General features: G+C 31.2%; 1 protein-coding gene across 2 annotated transcripts; it reads left to right on the forward strand.

The window, feature by feature from the left end:
- Positions 1–6,367: 6,367 nt before the first annotated feature.
- On the forward strand, positions 6,368–12,876 carry LOC116014704 (axial regulator YABBY 5-like). 2 transcript variants are annotated; one of them, XM_031254646.1, is made up of 6 exons: positions 6,368–6,864; positions 8,797–8,916; positions 9,773–9,899; positions 10,993–11,041; positions 11,491–11,566; positions 12,365–12,876. In XM_031254646.1, exons 1-6 carry the CDS (start codon positions 6,778–6,780, stop codon positions 12,476–12,478), a joined length of 573 nt encoding a protein of 190 aa, XP_031110506.1. In that variant the 5' UTR covers positions 6,368–6,777; the 3' UTR covers positions 12,479–12,876. The 2 variants fall into 2 exon arrangements, with proteins under 2 accessions (XP_031110506.1, XP_031110507.1); XM_031254647.1 differs by having other exon boundaries at positions 6,382–6,864; positions 9,782–9,899.
- The last annotated feature ends 5,961 nt before the right edge of the window (positions 12,877–18,837 follow it).

The following is an 18,837-nucleotide window of genomic DNA, read 5'->3' on the forward strand; positions in this document are numbered from 1 at the left end:
AGTACATAGTCTAAGGATAACCTTGAGGAAAAGTAAAAAGCCCTTCCTAAAATTCTAACTCCTCCATTTTATACTTCTCACATACGCTTGCATTACGAGGTCTATTGCGAGTGTAACATGTCTCGTAACAAGAATAAGTTGTGGATGACTTCCATTATGAACTTGAGTTATGCGTGTATTGCCGCTCGTAGTAACAGAATTGGCTCACGGACGCCTCCCATTACAAACCCCATTACAAGCGTGACACTGCTCGTAACCGCATAATTGACTTTCTGATGCTCCTCGTTATGAATACCCTTGTTACTAGAGATTCTATAAAGAAGAAATTAAATAAGAAATTGTTCAACCTTCAGTGGAGGGGATATTGACTTTTTGTGCTTCATTTGGTTGAGAAAGTAGCTATGAACAGATACTACATTGTAACAGAGTTAATAGTACTCAAAAAAATTATTAAAATACTCACATACAAAGAATCTTTTAGGAAACATGAAAAATATTTTTTGTAAAATAATTTTCAGAAAATGATTCATTTTCTAGAAAACATTTTCATTTTATGGTGTTTGGTGGAAGTCAGAAAATAATATTTTTTTTTTGTTTGGTTGAAATTTAGAAAATTATATTCTTCCTATTTGGTTCATTTTTAAAAACATGAACATAAATCTATTACAAAGTTATTTCTTATAAAATATTAATTATTTAGTGATGATAATAATTATTATTTATATTAAAATAAAATTATAAACTCGTATTTTAATCATACTAGCTAGGTCAATCAAATTTAAAATAGGAATGCAGAAAATAAAAACCTTGAAAGAATTTTTTCATGAAAATAAGTCCGTTTTTCTTTAACAAGAATGGCTATTTTACGTTGATAGCCAAACACTAGAAAATTCAAAACATGACTTTCAGAAGTCATTCTGAATTTCCAAATGGATCCTAAGTAAAACTCTATTGTAGTTTAATGGTTCAATTGCTACAAAGACTAAGACTACAACTTATTTCAAAAGTTATGAAGTTATATTGCAACAACAATAATTGAGGTACTAAAATGATTATCAAGAAATAATCGAGAGACTAAAAATGTAATTTTTCTCTTTAATTCTTTTATACTCCATAATTAATAAATTTAGAATATGAATTAAATTTTAAATATTTAAAAACTCAATTCAATACACAAAATCAAATTTAAAAATTATATGAAAATATTTAAAAATTAAGTAAACAAAAATGTTAAATTTTACTTCAAATAGTATATAAGATAGTAAAATAGGATAGTAAGAATATTCATCTTATTTATTAAAAGTTAAGAAAATGCTAGTTAAGCTAAAATTTAGAAGCTGATTAACTTTATCATAAATTATTAATCATCAAATGTTAAAATGTTGAGTACTTTTAATTTTTTTCATCCATAAAACATTATCCTTAAAATTTAGGGGTGTCCTTGTTACATTTTGGTTTTTACCCAAAAACCCTAAGATGATTTTCCTGGTTCATTTTTGGCACGTTGTCCATTAAATGTCAATGAACACATACACGACATCACTCCAACGCAAACCTGTGGAATTCAAGTTCGCCTCCCTCTCTTTCTGTGTTGTGAGTTTCATGATCAGAGTAATAAGGGGAGAAGGGAGGTGGGGTGGGGAGGGGGAGAGGGGGGGGGGGGCTTCTTTCCCATTAAACATTCCAAGCATTAATAACTCGCCCCCCTCGTCCGCTAGCTACCTCTTTGGTTTTTAGACTTTGGGTGATTTCTGCCCACTCATTCCTCCAATCATCCCACCCCCCACCAAAACCTCCATTTTCTCTTTGGTCCCCCACGTTGTATATATATTATAAATGTGTGTGTATTCATTTTGGTACAACGATGTATTGGTCAATTTAATTGACATTTAAGCTTGAAATTAATTTCTTTTATCAGACCACGAGATGTTCTAAGCAAGCCATAACTGCAGGAGACACTTTTAAGCTCGTACTATACTCAAACTAATATCTGTTCGCACTGGGCCGGCTCAATTAAGTGACAAAGACCATGTTTGGTAAATGGTTGTTAGCTGATAATTGGGTTAAAATGTATGATTAGTTGACAACATTAGCTGATTGTAGAAAGGTGTTGGTAAATTAGATGTTACCTGATAGCTGTTTGGTATAATTTGTTTATTCAAAAAGCTAATTGAAAAAGTTACTTTGAGTAGCCTTTTGAATTTTAGCATTTTGGAGTTACAAAAATCTTATTAACCAAATACTTATATTGATTTTTTAACCAAGTCATACAGGCTAATAGTGATCAAATAAGCCAAAATTAACTGATAGACTAATTATTTACCAAGCAGTGCCAAAGTGCTGGCTAGATTGGTTTTCCATACGAAAAGAGGGGGTTGGAAAAGCTGGTTAGTTAGAAATTAATTTGATTATATTGTAAGTAATAATTTATTGTGAATTGAAATCTTTTAAAATATTATTGTTTGTATGTTTCTAAGTGATTGAATAATGCATTTCAACATTTATGTTCTAATGCCCTTTTAATATATAAGTACTAGAAGAAAATCACAAACGAAATCTATACTCATAAATAAATCTAATCTAGCCAGATAGAGTGGCATCATGCCTTTAGAGAAATAATCAAGTATTTGAAAATCAAGAAAGGAGGATTCATGATAAGTCACATCCAACCTATACAAAAATTTACTTCCCTATAGAGATGTTTGATTGAACAAGACTATTATGTTAAATAGTTTAAAATTAATTATGCAATTAATTATCTTATTGGTAGGATCTATTAAGAAATTAATAATTTGATAGTACGCTATTGGGCGGAGGCTTATTAGAGTGTCATGAGAACGCTAGTACAATATTTTAATACTAAAAATGAAAATCTAAAAAACTTTGAAAAATGCAGATCTTAGTGTTCAAGTTCGCATACTAACTTGCGTCAAAAAAAAAAAAAAAAAAAGTTTGCATACTAACTTTTTGCAAAATACGGCTTTTGGTCAGATTTCCAACACTATCTTGAAACCCAAATTTTAGTCTAATGGCAAATATTTATTATCTAGCAAACGTTTTTATCAATTCAGTTTAGCTTAGCCAACAAATATGAAAATAAATAAATTTAAATTTGAAATAGAGTTAAGTTCAACTCAATTTAGACCATTTATGGCTCTTCACACCATATGTATTATTCACTACTATATATGCATGTGTGCAAAGAAGATTTATAGGGCGTAATGGCTTATATATGGCTTAATTATCTATGCTTTGCGTATTTGTATTTATTCTTTTATATTTGAATTTGATTAGCATAATCAAATCGCGTTTAAAAGTTGTGTGACAATAATATATTATTTAATCTGAACCCTTCCCACGTGATGTGACGAAATCTTAACGAGAAAATCTATTCTTCCCAACATTTCGTTTCATCACTTGCAATTAAGGGCGGCCTCACAATCAAATTATTTCGACAATGATGTTTTCTCTCTCTCCCCTAACATTATTATATATGGCCGTATGAGATTGACATCCCTTCATACAAAAATTAAAAATAATAATAATAATAAAATACCAAAAAAAAAAAGCAGTAAAAGAATTCAAGGGGAAGTGAATAAAAATAATAATCCAAAGAACATGACGTGCAGTGGTATTGGAGGGAATTAAAGATTGATTATGAATTATTGAGAGTTGTACATACTAAGTTTATTATATGATGATGAGACAAAATTACCACTCTTTTTATTTTAACCTAAAATTGATACATGACCTTCCCTTCTAAATTATAGCGTGCCTTCGACCTCCATTTGTGTATGTTTATTTAATTTAAATCTTTATACCCAATAACAATTCAAAATTTGCATTCTTTATAAGCAACAACTCTAACAATTTGGGAATTAAATTGTCAAATAATAATAATAATAATAACAACAACAACAATAATGGGCATTTTGGACTTTATATTACTTAATTCCCTCTCAGTTCTCATGTATACCAAACATTGAAATTGAAATTCCATGTAATTTTATTCCTGCAAACCAAACACTGGAATTTAAACTCACACTTTATTCCCGCATTATTCTTTTCTCATAGAATTACAATTTTTTTCCCACATGATTCATTCTTTCTAACCAAATGTCCCGTGAGGGAATTTCAATAATACTGCAAAATTGCAATTCCCTCCAACCAAACGAAAGAATTTTATTGCTTTCAAAATTATATGAAAATTAGATGGGAATGAAATTATAATCTTCATAATCATATATCTAGAAGTGGAGAAAAAGAAAGTTCATTTATGAACAAGTATGCGTGATACTATGGCTATGTTTGGCAAACCTAGCTGAAAAGTAGCTGAAAGCTGAAAAGTAGCTGAAAACTGAAAAGTTATAAGCTCGAAGCTGAAATCTGAAGAGCTGTTAAACTAGCTGTTATGCTTAAAAGTGTTTGGTAAAATTAGCTTTTTGATAAGTGATAAATGTAAAAAGACTAAAAAGGGCATATTCATACAATTTGAATAATTTTAAATTTAAATAGGTTTGTTTATATATTAAAATATAAAATAGTGAAATCAATATATTTAATAAAATATAAAGTAAGAACATATATTTGAAAACATATAAAGTAAAACAAAATGTTTATAATTCATAAGATTAGTTCATACAAAAATTAATGTTCAAACACAAATGTCAAATTGAAATTACAACCAAACATATTGAAGAGAAAAAGCCAAAAAGGTTTAGCCAAAAAGGTTTTAATTGGAAAGGGTAAAGGATGTCATTTCTTTAAAATAATAAGGTTAAAAATGGAAAAAAAGTTAGGAAGCTACTAGCTTATTTTGAAACGCTACCTTAAGTAGCGTTCAAAAATAAGCTCTTATTTTAAGCTACTAGCTTATTTTAGAAAGATCACCAAACAGAGCTTATAGCTTATTAGTAGCTTAAAATAAGCTATAAGCTCCTAAATAAGCTCTGCCAAACAGAGCCTATAAACGAACAAAAATCATGCTTGTTCAGGTAATAAACAGATGTGTTCATGATTAATATAAACTAATCAAACGACCCTCTATTCGAGATTAACCTTTTATAATCATTTATGTGGATTTCGATCACCAAAAGCGATAAAAAAAAATTATCTAAAAATTTTTACTAATGAAAATTTCTATTTTCTTATATTTGTGTAGGCCAATGCTATACTATTATAGGGCGTTGGACTTAACTCTTTGAACGTCGCACAACAAAATCTTTTTGAAATTGTTTATTTATTTAATATAATTAGACAAACATATACAATTTTAAACTAATTTAATTCATGAAATTAAAATTTTTTATAGACATTAAGTGTTACTAATTCCACCTAACTTATGAAAAAAACAAAATAATAATTAGGTATATACCATACTAAAGAATAATTATCTAACTATGAGATCCTTATTTAAAAGAGTGTATTAAGATGGGAAAAGATCTTTACCCTTCTTCTTCACACCATCAAATGTGGGGTTCCATTCGATCCCCAAAGCCCATATATACCAAGGACACCCACAACCCCACTTTTTTTGTTTCTCACTCTCTCTTTCCATATTTTTCCTTTTCCTTTTTTATTTTTTGTTTATACTTTGTTTTTTTGAACAAAATGAGGTAAGGATTTTTCATTTCTCAATTAACCTTGTGGTTTCACCATGTACAATTTTACAATTCTAAGCAAGTTGTACGTCAACACCGATACAAAACAAAAGTTTACGCACTTCACCTCCCACAATCACCAGGCTTGTAAAAAAATACAAAAAAAATCACATGAAGACTAAGGTCTGACATGTGGTCTGATTGCTTGACTCACAATTTATCTCCACAATAATTTTTGAGGCCAGTTCAATGGGTTTCGCATTAGTCCAACAAAGATGGCATGGAATTACCTTAGTTTTTTTTTTTTAAACACTAAAACTCACAGGCAGTAGTTAACAAGCGAACTGTTGATATAATTATGAAGTTAGAACACTAAAAAATAATGTGAAAATAGCCACGAAAAATTCAGTCACTAAAAAGGGAAAAATCCGTTGCTAAAGCGATTAGAGACGGAATCAAGTGTTTACTGTTACCCAAAAGTAATAACAAGGAAGCCAAACTTTATTTTCATATATATACTTGCTTAATAGTCAGTATTATGTTTCAATAGTGGGATGCTGAATTTGCATTTTTAAGTCACCTATCAACAAAAGTCTGTTCGCATTAAGAGTTAAACTCTGTAAGCTTGATGGGCACCTAAACCGAACTGGGGTTAGTTTGGTGGGGAATATGAGATGTTATACGCAAAAAGAATACGTACATAGGGCAGTATAGTGCCATTATTTCCCTCACCATCAATACGGTATTGCCGACCAGACCAGAGCAGTCCCATCTCATCCATCCATATATTTTGATCCCCTCATCATCATCTTTTTTGTAGACCTTCTCTCTCTCTCTATACATACATCCCATGTTTATAATTACTATTATCTCTCCATCTTATTTAAATTTGCTTTGAATTGCCTTCTTTGTTACCCTACTACTGCTCCATGATTTCCCTTTTGTTTTTGTCATTGAGCTAGATAGCTCTCTCGCTAGCTATAATTTGCTGCACTGCAAAAAGCTTCTTGATTTGGATAATAATCTTTCCTTTTTATTTTTTTTTCTTTCCATATATTTAGCGAAAGCACCACCACTGCCACCACCACCACCTCCGATCCGGAATTCCCGGAAACTATATATTACATAAACAATTTTTTTTAAAAACAAAAAAAAAAAACACACAAGATACCCTTCAATGGATATCTCGTCTTCCTCTTCCTCTTCCACTACCTCGGAACGGGTTTGTTACGTTCACTGCAATTTCTGCACTACCATTCTTGCGGTATACTTCTTTAATTCTCCATTTGTTTTTAGCTGTATAAGTAGTGGGTGTTATATAAGAGAATTCACCATGCATATATATATATATACTAATGATTTTCAAGCCATATATCTCACAAGACTCTTTTAGATTTCTTCTTCTTCTTTTTTTGTTGTGTTCTTGTGAATGATATGAGGAATTAAGGTAGAAATTGTCCTCAAGAAAAAGGGTTTTCTTGGAACCACAAATTTTCTCTGCAAATTTGTTTGCAAGTGAAGTACTTGTTCATCAATCATAACTTGTGTTAATTTAGCGGAATTTGAGGGAGAGGGATTTAGTTGTGTGATATTTTATGCAAATTCTGTGAATTGTTGTTGGTTTCTTCTTATTCCAAATTAAAAAGCTTCAAAATTGTGAGGAAAAGGGTAAAGGGTGGTTTGGTTTAATTTCCAGTTGTGAGAAATTTGTTGTTTTGCAGCTACAATTCAAAAACCTCAATGTGAAAGGGAAAGGAAATCGCGATCCAATAACATGAAAACCCCATGAATCTATAGGATAAGTTCATCAAATTGATTAGTCATACAAGAACTATCTTGAAGCTAAGGGATATATATGATAAAGAACTCATCAATATATATATATATATATATGTATATATATTTGTTTGAATTTATAATTAGGGTTTTATTTTTATTTTTATTTTTTTTAAATCTTGATCAAATGGGTGGAGAAGAGGAGTTTCTTTGTGCACTCCAGGTTGATGAATAGAAGTCTATCTTAAGGGAATTAATTTAATTTAATTAATTAATTGATTACACTTGTTGTTTTATTAAATATATTTGGTTTTTTTCTGATATTTTCGTACTTGTGATCTGCAAGTGATTACAAATAATTGTACTAATTTTGATGCCACTATGGTGGATGGATGGTGGGTATTTCTGTTCACGCCATTAAATTCCATTTCTACATCCAACACCCATTCCAAATCTTTCATCTGTATAACAAATTAAAGTCTGCATCTTTCTCTCTTTCTTTCTTTCATTTAAAATGGCCTGGGTATACTTTATTTTACATATAATTAATAAAATAGTTTTGTTTCTTGAAAAAAGGGAATGATGGGGAGGTGATCTGATCTTAGAGACTGCACAAAGAAAGAGGTGGATTTTTAATTTAGTTTAGAAATAATATAATTAATTATATTATATTATAAATTAAATAGAGTCAAGTCATTTTCGTTTGGCCCTTTCCCCTATCTCTTTCTGTAGTGAGTAGTGACTGAATCACTGAACAAGTTTCAGAGATAAAGTCAGGAGATGAGCACCGAAAGGGTTGGGGGGGAAAAACAGAAAAGGAAAGAGAGATATTGGTGAGATTAGAGGCTCAGCTCTCTTTAAAGGGAACTCCTTATTATAGCTACTTGTTTTCTTTTCTTTTCTTTTCTTTTCTTATGTGCACCAATAATCCTTGGTTTTTGCACTCACAAAAAAACTCAATTTTGAAAACAAAATGCATACCATTAATACATTTATATATATACCTCCTAATAATATATATAATGCCTGCCTTTCTTCAATTCTTCTTTCTCTGATCTGTCTGTATAGAGTACATTCAGTGAATGTTTTTTTTTTCTCTGGTTATTTCCTGATCTCAAGTTTACTAAACCTGGTAATTTAATTAATTTATTTTCCACCCATTCTTGACTGTGCTTTTCTCTTTCTCTTTTTAGGTTGTTGCAGTAAATTTGTAGATCCATCAGTGTTGCTTGTGTTTTTGCAATAATATAATGTGGATATTTTTATTTTATTTATTTTTCTTTTCCCAATTCTTGCCATAAATATACATCTGTATGTGTATGTTTGTTTCCAGCATGAATGTAATGAATTTGAGAAAATTGAGGTTTGAGAATGGATGGGGACATAAAGTTAAGGTTTGATTTGTTGCATATTTTTTTAGGTTAGTGTTCCATGCAGCAGCATGTTCACCATTGTGACAGTCAGATGTGGGCACTGTGCTAATTTGCTTTCTGTTAATATGGGATCTTTGCTTCAGCCTCTCCCTCTTCAAGATATCCAGGTAATTTACACTGTTTCATATTATATAAATGAAATCAATAAATAATTAAACTTTTTTTTTTCTCTCTCTTTAAGAACTTTTTGAATGGTCAAAAAATAAAAAAGGACATGCATATAAACATTAAAGTTTCTGACTACAATATACATACACACATACATACATATATGTGTGTGTGTGTGTATTATAGATCTGCAGTAAATATCATAATGTGAATTATCTGCACCAATGCTTTTACTGGCCTCCCCTTTCATATCCTTTTATGTTACAAAATTTCTCATTATTTTTTTTTATGAATTCGAAAACTTCAATTTATTATCTTCATAATATAAATAGTTGCCTGCCTAGCTAGCTTCTGTTTTTTATGGAAATTAATAAAACTTCTTTTATTAATTTAATTAAGTGATGCATAGATAAAGAAATTAAATCTAATAAAATAAATCATTTTCTTATTTTATTGCTCTAATTTTGCAATGGGGTGGTAATATATAATTGATATGTTCTCACTGTTTTAACATGTATATAATGCTATAATGAGTAAATAATATAAGGAGAAAATGAACATTATTATGCTAAATAATATGAGAACTTTAGCCTATCGTAATGAACATTATTATGTTAAATAATATGAGAACTTTAGCCTATTGTAATGAACATAATTATATTAAATAATATGAGAACTTTAGCCTATTGTAAAGGTATTCTAAGATAATTGAAGTCTGTGTCATATATATATCTCAACTAAAAGGCTAAGCTGATATAGTTGGATTATGTTTATATGTTATATGCTCAGCAAAGATTAAGAAAAAAAACATTTTATTTTGTGTGTTTGTTCTGTGCAATAATGTTTTGTTGTAAGAATGAGCAGAAGCAACAGTCCAACAATGAAGATGGCAGCGGATCATCGTCTTCTTCAAAATGCAACAAATTTGCTCCCTTTGACTCTCCTGAACATGAACAGCAACCCCGACTCGCCCCCATTCGCCGTTAGCTCTCTCTCTACTTTACTTTAAGCATACATTTAACGACATTCCTAATTAAAATGATAAACTTTCTGTATGGGTTTGAACTTGATAATTGTCAAGTAAATGAAATGATAATCGTCAAGTAAATTTTATGTTAGAGTCTATCAGCAACTTGATTTTGAGTTAATTTAAAGTTAATATTGGTGTTGGTATTTTTTATAAGTAAATATAATATATAGTGAGTGGGATCAGAAGATGTTTATAGGTAGGATCGGAGTCCAAAAATTGGATGGGTTATGTTCATTTATGATCTGATATGATTGTGACAAATCATAAAATCCAAGTCAGCAATAAGAGCAGGCCATGCCATTTTCTTGAGAGATGGAGGGAGGGGATTTCTGTACGTGTTCCATTGCTTCATCATATCGCTTTACTCTACCGTCTACCCTCTATTATTGGCCTAAATAGGTTTGGATGAGAACCACTGCCATATCCACACTACCCCAAAACCTCCAATGCATTATATATATATATATATATATATATATATATGTATGCGCTGATTTATCTCCTCCAGCACTCTTGGACAGGGGTTCTAGGAGTTTAAGATTAATCTAGCATAAGCTAGGAAACCTAATATATTTAAAACATAAACAAAAACAAAAATACTATGAAGAATATTCTTTAGCTATGAAAGTATTTGTTCGAGAAAAAAAAAAAAAAGAAATGGGTAGCATTTAAAATTTATGTCCAATTTAATATATAACAATTCAATTGTCATTAATTTAGTCTTTTAATTAAAACAAAACATATCTTTCAATTTGATATTAGATGACATACTTGTGTTTAAGTTGAATATATACTAAAATACATACATGCATGCTTGTATTTTTCGAATTATAAACTTAATATTGCATGTGATACTTTTAAGTAATCATATCATATATATATGCGCCTTACAATGGTGTACAAGATTTATAAAGCATGCGGAGTATATGTAAAATGTAACATTTAGAGTATTAAGATGCATATAATTTTGTATAAACGAGTGTACAAGTTTTATGTAGTATTTTTAATTAGAATAACATAAATAATAATGATGAATATAATGCAGCACCAGAGAAAAGACAACGAGTCCCTTCTGCGTACAACCGATTCATCAAGTAAGTTAGAAAATGATTTAATTTAATTTGTTTATGTAATTAATAATATTATGTTCTAGCTAAGTCAAGCTAGGTTGCTGACAAGCTAGCACACTATTTGGGTACGTTGTTTTTAATTAATGTACTCCCTCCGTCCCTAATTGTTTGTCTCATTTACTTTTTTCACGGTTTTTAATACAACATAACAAATGATACTAACTTTCCAATTTTGCCCTTCAAAAGTAGGTGTTATTTGTACAAAGTACAATTGTACTTACCTCATTAATAGTCTAAAAAGTTGAAAAGTCAAAAGGGTAAATTGGGAAATGTAGAATGATAGTTATGTTCAATTTTAGAAAGAGGACACTATTTTGGGACAAACTAAAAACGAAAGTAAGACAGGTAAAATGGGACGGAAGGAGTATGTAGTAAGTAGGCATGTATGTATTCATCACATGTTGTGTTTGTAGGGAGGAGATCCAAAGGATAAAAGCTAGCAATCCAGATATTAGCCACCGGGAAGCTTTCAGTACTGCTGCCAAAAATGTAAGTCAATTTGGCTTACTAATACTTTTTTTTTTTTTTTTTTAGTATAATCTGAATACTGCATGAGACTAATAAAACGCTGCCTGGTTAATAAGTTCGTTAAAATAATATATTCATATTTAATTTTTTTGAGTTCTACTGACTCGGTTACAAAAATCCACCTTAATTCTCAACTCGACTATCTCTTAAAAATCTAGAGATTTTCATAGTGTCAATCTACACCCTAAAAAACTCCTAAAAATCTAATGTATTTTCATGGTTTAAAAACTAGGGCTTCATTTAATTGAGCAAAGGTACAATTGATGCAACTTCAATTCTAATGTATTTTCTCCATTTTCTATAATTCAGAATTATATCAAAACATTACTATTATATATATTACGAACTTTTAGAGTGTTCTAATTAACTATAACCTAATTAGCTAGTCTGGAATAATTTGTAATGAACTTTTATTATATTCTCACATTTCATTAGCCTTCGGATAAAAACTATGAGAAAAACCACTCCCTACCATTATATTTTTGGTACTCAAAAATGTTATATTAAAATATATTGCAAGCTACAAAGAATCTTTAGGTATATAAGCATTTGATTTCTTTTTAAAGATTTCTTGGGGCAACAATAGAACCGACAACACATGAAACAAATGATACTATTTGGTATCAGTGTGGGTATTACATTTTGGTTTCTTGGATGTCCTCAAACAGTGTATATATATATATATATATATATATATAATATTCTCTCTCTAGACCTCTCATTTAATTAATTTGTTGAATAACTAAAAATGATTTGCAGTGGGCACATTTTCCACACATCCATTTTGGACTAAACCTGGATAACAACAAGCAAGCCAAGATAGATCATGCTGTTGGAGGGGAAGGGCCTCAGAAATCACTTGGTCTCTACTAAGAAATAACATTTCAAGATCTACCAGCTTACTTATATATATCTATATATATGGATAAATAAAAGGCTCATATATATATCTATATATATTTCATATATATTTCTCTCTCTCTATATATATATATATGTATGTGAAGATTTGAATTGAGTGTCCAAACTGAAGAGTTTGGAATTCCCATATGTCCATCTGATGAGGTATATCTTTGTAATATCTATCCCTTTTCGCAGTGTGATGATGATTTTATCCCTTCCTCAGAGGGCCTTGGATTCATTATTAATTTGTGATTTCCATCTTATATATATCATATGATTTGAAGCATCAAATATTGTAAGTTGTAACTAGCTACTTATATATATATGCTCAATAATCTTCATTTCAATAACATGCACTTGTTCTCTCTCTCTCTTTCTCACTCTTTGTCCATATGCTTTATATATATACACATTCCAATGTTATGGTCAAAACCCTAAATTTTTTACCACATTTTTTTGGCAATCAGAAATCTCAAGTTTTGTCAAGATTAAGCAATTACCATTGCGCTAAAAGTCATAGTTAGTAGTGAAGCTAAGGCGTAACTTTAATTTCTTATACTTGTATAGCAGTTAGCACCAAGATGCTAGGCATGATTCTCTAAGCCGATGCCCGTAACCTACTCTGATACCAATTGTCAAGATCGATCAAACACTTACTAATATACCAAAAGATATAGTTACGAAGGCGTAACTTTATTTCTTTATACTTGTGTATCAGTTAGTGCCACATTTCAATGGTAAGATGGTGAATTCGACGCCCAACCAGTTTTCCAAAAGTAATATACAAACTAAGTATGTTTTTTTTTTTGAAAAGAAACTAACTAAGTATTTTTTATGTTAAGGTATTAATATAATCAGAATATTATATTGTGGTATCTAATTTATACCTTATGAAATCCTACATGCATGCATAAAACTTGGAGTGAAATAAGAGGAATAATGTTAGTGTACTAGAGATTGAAATTAGGGTCACACTTGTGTGAGACCGTCTCACGGATCCTTATTCGTGAGACGGGTCGGGTCGGGTCAAAGTACCATGCAAATGTCATACTTATATGTGCAAATCTCACACTTATATGCTCAAATATAACACTAATCAAAAATACAATTTTTGTTACTTATAAGAGAAAAAGTAATACATTTTTCATAATAAGTAATGTTGACAAGTGCCTCTCACTTATAAGGGCAAATATAATACTTTTGAGGAAAAATGTAATACTTTTAAATCGAAATGTAAAAGTATTGTATTTTCTCTTAAAAGTATTACATTTATCCTAATAAGTAACAAAAATTTTATTCCTGATTAGTATTACATTTGAGCATATAAGTATGACATGTGTGCATATAAGTGTTACATTTGCATCTTGACCCGACCCGACTCGTCTCATGGTGAGACGGTCTCGCACAAGTTTTTGCCTTGAAATTAAGGTCGAAAAAAGCCAATATATTATATATTAGAAGAATATATACCTTGCATTATTGACCTCATTCTTGACTAGGGTAACATGTCTTTGTACCCCATCTTCAAGGGCATGCATTGAACCACCAACACCAATTCAAGTTGGTTGATACTGATAGATAATAAGTGTCTATATACACATTTATTGAGCATATTGATACATATGAACTTGATCCAACAAATCTCTCATGCATATTTTTGTTCCAATGTTATTAATTATCACATTACCAACATTATTTATTTCAGATAAAATTTATAAATTTATTATGATTTTTCTTTCCATAAAGCTAAAGATATTATATTCTTAGGATGTGTTCGGTTGACAGGTTTACCTATCAGGAATGGGTATCAAAGTCATTGTTATTGTTTGGTTGACAGGTTTTTAAAACACTATTATGAGTTTTTTTGAGTACACTATTATGAGTTTTGATCACCCCTTAATTGCAAAACTCATTCCTTAATAAAATAAGGGTTTCATCCCTTCCTCTTAGCCCGCTTCCCCAACTATTAATAATCATTCTCATTCCACCCTACTACCAAACATGAAAAATACTTTTACCAAAACCCATTACCATTACCAAGTATTTCATACTCATTCCGATTCTGATTCCGTGCAAACCAAACACACCCTTAGTGTTCTTAGTCATACGTACTCACATAAAGATCAATCAATGTGTGGATTGGACTACCAAAAATACTGTTGTTTTGCCTCTTAGTATGCATGTTCTTGAGTGATCAGAGAAACCCACAACCACTACCTGATGATGTGCACACTGGGTAAAATCCTGTATTGTGATCCTATCTGAGAAAGGACTATAAGAAAATAAAACAGCCTAAGTTGCTCATAGCTAGCTAACCAACTCAAACCAAGATCAGATGATGGTTGAGAATCGAATATGTAATTAACCTTGTAGTTTGCATGTTCTTACTAAGCCACTAAATGGGGTTTCAAAAGTTACACTCTTCTAATTTATTGGTGTAAACTGTAAAGTGGCATATGGTGAGGGTTAGACAAAAGTTTGTAACAATAATGCCAACTGTTTGTGTTGGTGGCCTGGGGTTTATAAAGGATCTAGCAGATATCTTCATATATGTGTAGGCACAGATATAGAACCATATAGATACAGACATATATACACACACATATATGGGTAGAGAGAGAAAGGGTAGAAATTGAGGCAGTGAGTGATTGAGACTAAGGCAGCATGTGAGGAAGGTGGTGTGTGAAGAGGGCTGGATGATGGGAACAGTTCGAGTGATCATATGTCACACTCAACAACGTAAAGGACATTAAATTAACAAATCGAGAAACTCAGACCTAGAGGACACCGAATTTTATGGTACCTCTTTTTTATGAAAAACCAACATTTAATTCTTTTTATTTATTTTTGTAAAAAGAAATTAAAAAAACTACCTACCTGGTGTGTGAATTTGTGAGCTTTAATTGAATGGCATCTCATCTCATTGGGATACCAAACCCCACAACAACTACCATCCACTTATATATGAGGATTCAGGTGAGTAAAAAGTGTGGGCACATCCGCACCCTCCATCTTAAAAAATTAATGGTTAAAATTTTATCATTAACTCATATTTTTTAATTAGTCATCACTTTTTACAAGAGAATCATGTTCTTATTTTATCTTGACCTATATATATATATATATATATATATATATATATATATATATATATATATATATATATATATATTGGGTCAGGTTCCCGTGCTACCGTGCGATTACTTAACATTAGGTACGCATAAATGCACCACAAAGTGTTCGAAAATGCACCATTAAATGTGGTGCATTTTTTTGGTGTGTGGGTGCATTTTATTTTGTCGGTGCGTTTTCAAACACTGTGTGGTGCATTTATACATACGTAATAGTGCAATCCGCACCAATCGCAAAGGAAGAATTCCTCATTTGAACCTATATATATATATATATATATATATATATATATATATATATATATTCCTCATCAGATCCTTTAACAGATCAGGGTTACGCTGGTTACAGTAATTGGGTGCATTCATATCATCATCATGCACTCACCCCACCCCCTCCCACTGCACAAACATTCTCCAGTCATCTTTTATTTTTATTCCATTTTCTTCTGTCTTTTTTACTATTACTATGTCAAGTGTGTCTTTACTTACTACTTTTTACTATGTCCATTTTCTTTACTTTAATTTTTACTGAATATGTAAGTTTTTGTTATGTAAAATTTGAAATTTCAAGTCCATCTATCGAATCATTTTACCATCACAGCGTAGCACTAATTGCTACGTAAATATAAGAAAATAAAACTACACAATCACTATAAGTTATAATTTTTGGCGTGATGATAAGCGTTGCTATTAATACTAAATTAATTAACATAAAAACTCAGTATCTAATTTTTGTTGATCAAATCATCATCGAATACTCTTTCATCTGACTAATTATTTTATTGGTAGATGAAGAGTTGATATTAGTGCATATATATAGAGGCTTTATTATAGGGAGTAAATTAGAATTAGAATATAATAGTGGGTGTGGTAGCTGCTAGGGCAATTGAAATGACAAAACAGTTGAAAAAAAGAGTGTGGGGGGTGGGGCAGGAGTAAAAAGCATACAGAATCTGCAATGTCAAATCATGTAGTTGGTATTTTGGAAGTTTGTGACCTCAGCTCAGCTGCTCTTCTAGCTACTACAGCCCCCAACATACCACTATTAATTATTATACATATATACTCTAATATAATATAATATTATATAATAGGAATATCATATCAACTTAATAAACATGACGGTTTATTACATTTTAATGATAATAATAATAAAAATAAAATTTTAAAGCATAGATTAACAGTTTAACGCTGATACTTCTCCCATACAAAATCAAAATCAACACAAGTGTACACCTTTACAACCCTGGCCTGCACAATACGTAAGTGCACACACAATAGCACATGTGTGGACATATGAATCCAAAGACAAGAATAACATACAACCACTTGACACAAATGATGACATGCACATTAACAAATCGACAGTGCACATGATGCCCGGTTTAGTATACACTACAACCAACATACTTGGACTAAATGTGCACATTGAAATAGAAAATCAGCACACACAACCCTGAAATTCACATAACACTACAATGCAATGCACATACCGCATACCTTAGCCCCATATGCATATACACATTTATAGATGCACATGAATCTATACTAGAGCGCACATTGATCAAATATGAAATGCACATGTATAAAATTGGAAGTACAATATCCTACCAAAAATACAATCCTACTTATTATCACACTAAAATTACTCCGTATAATAGCAACTAACATTTCAAATCCATGTCGTTGAACTTTAACCTAGACTCCATTCAACAACTAAGCATGGAGAAACTTTTAAAACAATGGGAAAATGTTAACTAAGTACTTAAAGTATAAGAATCAGTCATGAAAATAAATGATAACTTTTACATTTTTACCAATGTTCATACGTGTAGGGTGCACATATGATTTTATCGGGTTGGTGGTCGATCAAGGAACTAATAAATAGAAAATTTGAAAATAATGTGGATGTTGACTAGACAATATAATTTTGAAGTTGACTGATAAAACTAACAACCAAAACAAGAAAATATAAGTAACCAAAAACACAAAAAAGCATTGCATATATGATTAATAATGATATCAAATAAGATTTGGCCGACAAGTTGAAAGGATATGATATAGCTAGCCAGGTTCCCAAACCTAAGGGGTGAACTGAAATACTGCAAAGACGGAATCATGTATAATGGACCAAGAGAGAGCGTTCAGAGAACACGGAGCGACATAAGCGGAAGTGTGAAAAGTGGTCCTCAACATTGGGGCCTAATGTACAATGATAACTACTACTCGGAGGGGCCATCTGTATCTTCTGCACATTATATTAACCCTTAAGCTATACATATAAGGTGGTCCAAACTAGGTAATGGAACTCGTTCAATACAGGTTGGCTCAACTCAGCCAAAAATCAAAATAAAAACGTATAGCTTTTATATCGCGAGGTTAAATATCCTAATCTTTAAGAAACTATATTTTTTTTTGTGACGAGAAAAACCTGTAGCACTATTCGAGGGTGTACGTCACTCTAGCCAGCAAAAGACTTTAAAGAGATAAATCAGTCTAGGTTGCCCATGCACATAGCTAACTGGCTCATCAACTATCTAGCCAACCTTCTAACCATCTTTGCTATGGTTGTCCCATAGAAGCTATGCTTAGGTTTTTTTAAGTCATTTATACCAGAACTTGTACAAGTGGGAGTTATATATGACCTTGGAAAGGATGCCATGTGGTAGAAGGCATACTTTGTGTTTTATATTGTGTACATCTAACATTTTTTTGCCTTTTTAACTAGTGCTATATTTTTCAAAGGGACACTCAAAAATATTAGTGAGGTTTAGGGTTTTGTTGTTTGGGATAGAATGGCAGATTATACTTCTCTCCAAACACAACCAAGTGGCAAAACCTGTGGCCCGTATGCAGTAAAGTCAACTGCTTTTCTGGCAGACATGGACAACTCAGTGCTGAATGAAGCTTGTTGCTAGGAAAGGATGGAGTAAAGTTCAATCACCTTCCCACAACATAATGCTACTTCAACAATGGCAAATCTTTGGTTCACTAGGCAATATTTGAAAAAAAGACCCCCAAGGTCCGAAACTCAATAGTAACAGTGTAAAAATTATGCTCAAAGTAGGTAAATCCCTTATTCACACTGACATTTGACTATGTCTGTTGAAGCACTGAATTACCGTGATTTACATCCTCTCAAATGCTTTGTCGAGCCGAAGTGTGAAGAGCCCTTAGGGTCGGGGGTCCAATCTTTGG

This window comes from Ipomoea triloba, chromosome 4 (assembly GCF_003576645.1).
Source record: "Ipomoea triloba cultivar NCNSP0323 chromosome 4, ASM357664v1".
Lineage (NCBI taxonomy): Eukaryota > Viridiplantae > Streptophyta > Magnoliopsida > Solanales > Convolvulaceae > Ipomoea > Ipomoea triloba.